The sequence below is a fragment of the Morus notabilis genome, unplaced genomic scaffold (assembly GCF_000414095.1).
Source record: "Morus notabilis unplaced genomic scaffold, ASM41409v2 Scaffold2461, whole genome shotgun sequence".
Classification (NCBI taxonomy): Eukaryota; Viridiplantae; Streptophyta; class Magnoliopsida; order Rosales; family Moraceae; genus Morus; species Morus notabilis.
The window spans coordinates 76,812-83,503 of NW_010362229.1; the positions used below are offsets into that span (position 1 = coordinate 76,812).

The window sequence follows — 6,692 nt, forward strand, 5'->3', positions numbered from 1 at the left end:
CCTACACCCCCATTTCCTCGTCGCCAATACTCCGGTTGTGCACTAGATCGACGTTGGTACACAATTTTTTTGTTATTCTTTTGTTTTTTTCTTTTTAAATTTATTTTTCGGGAGACTTAGTACATAGAACTCGAAAAAAATGACTGGGTTGAACTTAATGTGATAGGAATTGATACTATCATTCGTCAATTTGATATTTTGGATGGTTTATAATTGATATGTAAACTGATTGTAACGACCACCACGTCAAAGACACAGTTGACCTTGGGAGTCAGAGTATTATGACTCATAGTGTTATATGTCCGGTCATAATATTATTACCAATCAGTCATAACAGTATGAGTCATTGTCTATGAGTCAAATTATAACAGTATGAGTCAAAATGACCGGTCATAGTCCGGTCATATTATTATGACCGGCGCAGTCATAGTGATATGACCGTCCAATCATAATATTATGACTGAAATGACCCATAGTGTTATGACTGGCACGTTATGACTGCCTTATGACCGATGACGACTAGGAGTAATTGCATGTTGATTAACAATTATTGTTTTTGAAATTATTTAGGAATGGCTGCTGGATTGAATGTTTTCATCAAGTACAATGGACATTGGGACCGTGCTTTGAGATACGTCGGTTGTGAAATGAAGGGGATATTGGTCCCCACCAACACAACTTATATTGGTCCTATAGATTTGGTGAGAAATGTGCTTAGGATTCGGCCACAAGGAAAAAGTTTATCCTTAAGTTATGTTGTTGAAGATTGAGAAGCTCCTGTGAAGATATCGTCTGACTATGATGTCACATTATACCTGCAATTGAAGAAGAGGGATGCTCACTTGCTCAATAAATTTCCAATATGTGTCGATTTAGCGGATGAGACAGTGGCCGAAGCGTTGCCATATGAGATAGGAGAAAGCAACCACATTATGGTGAAACCAACATCCGTTTCATGTCCTAGTGATGATGTGTTGCCTCCCGCCCTTGTGGCGGGTCGCCAACCTTATACTACTACTAGTAGGCCGAAATATAGTCTAATCCATTACTTTTTACTTGATTTCAGATATGGAAATAATCTCTGAAACTTACCTTAACTTATTACAGTACGATGATCTTTACTAACACTGTACCATCTCTTTCTTAATACTTAATACACAAACTTTTGTTCTACATTACATTACTTCTACATCGGAATTTTTCCTACGCGGGCGAAGTAGACACCACTCCCGTGAACCTATGACATATCCGCCACCTTGCATAAGCCAGTCCATCAAACATAATTACTATATAGTTGGCTGTTTACCTGTGTTACCTGCAACACGAGTAATCTGATGAGCGTATGCACAACAAGTATAGACATGCAAACATCTTAAAACTAGTAAAACTGTATAATGTGTCATAATGTAGGAATGCGCACATGAATATGTTTTCTTCGCAAACATGCTTTAATAACTACTTTCTATCTTTCTGTTCTTGTTACTGTAAGCCGGGGCCCCTACTTAATTGCTTTACTGTGGTAATTGCCTTACTGTGGGTCTGGGCCCCTGTTTAACTGCCTGGTCTAGCCGGGATCTCTTACTCTTTGAGATTTCCTCCCTTGGGCGGCCGACAACCCGTCAGTCTTTTAACTTTACTGAACTTTGAATTTTCATTTCAAAGTATTTTAAACTTTACTAAATGCTATGCAATGCTTTCTCTATGTGCACATGCTTACCATGAGATGCATAATGCTTCATGCATACCTTAAACTGAGCATCAGGGTAACCGTATGTTGCCCCTCTGCAATCTAGGGCACTAAGCCCTCAAACACTCAATATCACATAAACTTAGAAATATAAGCAATTTCATAATTCTAAGTTTATCCTACAGTTTACTCGAGTACAGACAAACATATATGTCTATACTTACAAATAATCTGCTAGTATTCCCGCTTGTTGAGAATTCTTCTTTCTTGCCTCGGTCATGCCAAAACCTGTGTCATAGAAATCGATATCAACTTCCTATTCTCAATATCAAAATTTCTCAAGTTTAGATTTCTAAATCCAATCTCATTCTCATTTTTGAATTTTATTCCTCTAAGCCGAACTTTATAGCTTAAGAGGCAAATTCCGCCATTTGTATATCTCGATTTCTGAACCTCAATTTACCCATTTTTGGATCTTAGAACTATTGTTCTTACTCAAAAATTGAAACCATAACTCAATACTTACTATCTAGGTTTAGGAAATTTTGGCAGAGTTTCGTCTAGTTTTTCTCATTACTCGAGCTTTCAATAGCTCGTTCTAACTTACAATTTCAGTTCATGGAGTCAAGATTCATAATTCTCAACACAAATTCTAACTCAAAAAATTGAACAAAACACAAGTTCCTTCTCATCTAGGGCTCACGGATTTTTAGTCAAAATTCACAAAAACCTCGTTCAATCGTTTCAATTCCTATGCCATTAGACTTCTATCACGGCGCTCTACAAAACCTCAGTTTTGGTTTTTACTTTTACGAAAGTTTTTCGAGATTGGTTACTATTCATCCAAATAAAAAATCATAGGATTTACTATGAAAAATCCGAAATCTTACCTCTATGAGTTGAGATTTCCCGCTAGAACGCCACGGGTTTTGATTCTACCGGACTGAACGGAAGAAATTTCGACGAAAACGCTTGATTCTGTTGATTTCTCTTTGTTTCTCTCTTTTTCTCTTTGGTTCGGCCACTCTAAGGAATAGAACACATTTAGCTTCTAATTTCCTTCCTAAGCCTTTTTAAGAACAAAAATTAATTTTTTATTAATTTTTTTCCTATTACTTTCCCATTTAAAGAAAATACTTTAATTCTTTTTTTCTATTTCTTTCCAACAAAAGAAAATGCTTTAATTCTCATAATTTAATTCTACTAATTTTACTTAAGTTGGATACTTAATTGGAGTGGTTCTAAGTTCCTCAAAATTTTCTTGTCGAGACCCAACTTTCCGCTTCTTAAAACGAGTCTCTTTCTGGTACTGATAATCTCCCTCCCGGTACAGGTTCTGTACTGCTTTTCTGGACTGCCGGGTACCCCGGGTCAAACTTCTCATATTCAACCCAATTCTTTTGGGCATCTCATTAGTCAATTTCTTTTTCTGAAATATTCATTTCAATCGATCCAGAATTACTCAAAACGCTTACCCTTACGGTACTGGTTTTTGTGCTATTTATCACTCTAACTGACTTGAGAAAATCTTGTTTTAAGAACTATTGCTATTTTCTTTACTTCTAAAATTTCTACTCTTTTTCTAACCTATCATTTGGTCGCATACCAAAATTTTTAGTTTTTCAGAACTGAAATAAAACTACTAAAATTTCTATTTTTTTACTAATATTGCACTATGCATAACTGATATTTATGAATTTCCTCTGAAGAAATATTCGTATTATAACTTTATACATTTTAGGAAATTTTGTCCCGTACATAAAGTTTCTACACTACTCTTTCGTCAAGTCAAAATTTTACTACTTACAATTCCAGAAAGAATTACGGTCAAATGCCGCACTGTCCGGATTAGATCAAAATTTTCCCGGTCATTACATTCACCCATCCTTAAGAATTTTCATCCCGAAAATTAGAACAAATGGGGGCACTTTTGTCCAATTTCTTCTTCCACTTCCCAAGTGGCTTCTGCGACACTGTGATTTTTCCATTGAACTTTAACTATTGGGATGCTACGACTTCTGAGTTTCTTCTCTTCTTGTGCTAAAATTTGAACTGGTTGCTCCTCATAGGATAAATCTTCGCGGATCTGAATAGGCTCATACTGTAACGCATGTGATGGATCTGAGATATATTTCAAGAGCATTGCTACATGAAACACATTGTGCACTGAAGCCAAGTTTGGCGACAGAGCTAATCGGTAAGCTACCTTCTCTATTCTTTCAATCATCTCGAAAGGTCCTATGTAACGTGGGATCAACTTACCTTTCTTCTCAAAACACATCACACCCTTCATTGGTGCGACTTTCAGAAATACGGAGTCCCCTACAGAGAATTCCAAGGGTTTTCGGCGTTTATCTGCATACCTCTTCTGCCGGCTTTGAGTTGTTTCTAATCTTCTGTGAATCTTTTGCACTGTGTCAATGGCCTATTGAATGAACTCTGTCTTGTGAAGCTGCTTTTCTCGAGTATCATACCAATGAACTGGTGATCTGCATTTCCTTCCATATAACGCTTCATACAGAGCCATGACGATGGAAGCTTGATAACTGTTATTATACGCAAATTTGATCAATGGCAATTTCATGTTCCATGCTCCTTTGAAATCTACAGTGCAAACACGAAGCATATCTTCTAGGGTCTGAATTGTTCTCTCAGATTATCCATCCGTCTGGGGATGAAACGTTGTGTTATAGCGTAATTCTGACCCCATCGCTTCTTGAACACTTCTCCAAAAATTTGAGGTAAATCGGCTGTCCCTGTTTGACAGTATGCTACCTGGTACTCCATGTAGCTTTACTATGTTAGCCACGTATAACTCAGCTAATTTTTCTAAGGAGTAAGTTATCTTGATTGGGATAAAATACGCTGATTTCGTTAGCCGATCTACTATAACCCAAATGGCATAATATCCTCCGCTGGTTTTCAGAAGTCCGGTCACAAAATCCATAATTAGATGTTTCCACTTCCATTCCGGGATCTCTAGTGGTTGTAATCTTCCAATTGGTCTCTGATGTTCTGCTTTGACTTTTTGACATGTCAAACAACGACTAACAAAGTCAACTATGTCGTTCTTCATTTGCTTCCACCAAAAATGTTGTTTCAAGTCTTGATACATCTTGGTGGCACTTGAATGTACGGAATATGGCGTGTTGTGTGCTTCCGTTAGTATCTGCTTCTTGATTCCTTCTTGATCCGGTACACAAATTCTTCTTTGGTACAGGAGAATCCCGTCTTCTTAAAGGCTAAAGTTTGACTTTGCATTTTCTACCATCTCCTTCCTGTATTTATCCATAGTGGGATCACATATCTGAGCTTCTCGTATCTCGTCTTATAGCACGGGTTGCAGTCGCAGAGAAGCTAATTTGTTTGTGATTAATTCAAGATATGGGAGATTAATCTCTTGTCGAAGCTATTTGGCAACAATTTGGTATCCACTGGAGTTCGCATTGCTGGATTTCTACTTAAAGCGTCTGCTATCCTTCCGACTGAAAAATTACCTTTTTCTTTCTACAATCTATTGTAGCATTATACTTTCCTAGAAAATCCATTCCTAGGATCACATCATAATCTACTAAGTCCAGTATAACTAGATCTGCACCAGTGTTGGACTTTCGGGCGGCGGGCATGCCCGATGCCCGAAAATTTTCGGGCACAGCGGGCAGGCCCGTCTCGCCGCCCGAAAATGATTTTCTTCGGGCACGGGCTCGGGTAGCCCGAAAATGGTAAGCCCCCGACAGCCCGCCGCCGTGGAGAAGCCTTCCCCCGCCGTTCACCGGATTTTTTTTGAATTTTCCGGCAAATACCCGAAACTGTCCGAACTGCCCAAATTTTTGCCCGAATTACCCGAATTTTTTGTGACTGTTGCCCGAATTTTGGTGACCGTTGCCCGAATTTCGCCCCATGCCCGAAAAATGCCCGATTTTTTTTTACCGTTAGCCCGAAATGCCCAAATTTAAAAAAAAAATGGTCTTTTGCCCGAACCCGAACCCGAATTTTGCCCGAATTTTTGAACCAAACGGTCGGATTTTTATCCGTTGCCCGACCTGCCCGAATTTTGCCCGCCCTGCCCGAAAATTTTTTAGCCGTTGGACCCGAATTTTTGGGGGAAAAATTTTTTTTTTCAACCCAAAAATTTTCCTATAAATACCCCCTCCCCCCAACCATTTTTCTCACCCCAAAACTCTCATTCTCTCTCAATTTCTCTTAATCTCTCTCAATTTCTCTTAATCTCTCTCAAATCTCTCTTAATCTCGCCTAAATCTCTCTCGAATCTCGATCTCTCTTAAGCTCTCTCAAAGCGCTCTCAATCTCTCTTATTTTTCATAATGGCTTCTTCTGGTTATGGTGGTGGTGGTGATATTCCTATTGATGCCCAATTCAACATCGAAGAAGGGCAATTTCCTAATGTTTTTCAATCGCAGGAATCACAAACTATGAAAAGAGATGCTGATCAAACTGCAAATCCGACCCCTGGTGGACGTACTAGAGGTCGGGGACGTAATGGTGGTGGCACAAGTGGCCGTGGAGGAGAGGCAAGCGGTAGTGCTAGTGCAAGTGCTGCAAGTTCTAAGAAGAAATGCAAGCGCACCTCAGCAGTTTGGGAGCACTTCAACACATTCGAGGACGTCGACAATAACGGTAACATTAAATACGTAGCTCAATGTAAATATTGTGGTGAGAAATTACAAGGTAACACTATTCACGGCACTACACACTTAAGAAGGCACTTTGAAAAGTGTCTTCAAAAGCAAGGAGGCGGAGATCAACTCCGCCAAACACAATTATCGTTTGACCGCCAAACCGGCGGTCTAAGCACGTAGAAATACGATCCGCAAGTTGATCGTATGGAAACATCACGATTAATAGCCACATTATATCAACCACTAAGTTTTCCTAAACAAAGAAATTGGCAACGTTATATTAAAATTGTACATAATCCTAATGCACAATTTTTTTCTAGAACTACTCTTAGGAAAGATGCATTAAAATTATATAAACAAGAAAA

General features: G+C 38.7%; 1 protein-coding gene across 1 annotated transcript; it reads right to left on the reverse strand.

Annotated features, from left to right (window-relative positions):
* Positions 1-3,596: 3,596 nt before the first annotated feature.
* On the reverse strand, positions 3,597-4,474 carry LOC112092212. Its single transcript, XM_024167707.1, has 3 exons — positions 4,393-4,474; positions 4,162-4,233; positions 3,597-4,099 (listed from the first exon to the last, which is right to left on the reverse strand). The coding sequence occupies exons 1-3, from the start codon at positions 4,472-4,474 to the stop codon at positions 3,597-3,599; spliced, it is 657 nt and encodes a 218-aa protein (XP_024023475.1).
* Between the last annotated feature and the right edge of the window lie 2,218 nt (positions 4,475-6,692).

Bases quoted from the DNA above. Each gene is read 5' to 3' on its own strand.
- LOC112092212 (XM_024167707.1), bottom strand. From the start codon at position 4,474: ATGGAGTACCAGGTAGCATACTGTCAAACAGGGACAGCCGATTTACCT. The intron at 4,234-4,392 runs GTCAGAATTACG...GTATAATAACAG, and splicing joins AGTGTTCAAGAAGCGATGGG to TTATCAAGCTTCCATCGTCA. The intron at 4,100-4,161 runs GTATGATACTCG...CCATTGACACAG, and splicing joins TGCAGATCACCAGTTCATTG to TGCAAAAGATTCACAGAAGA.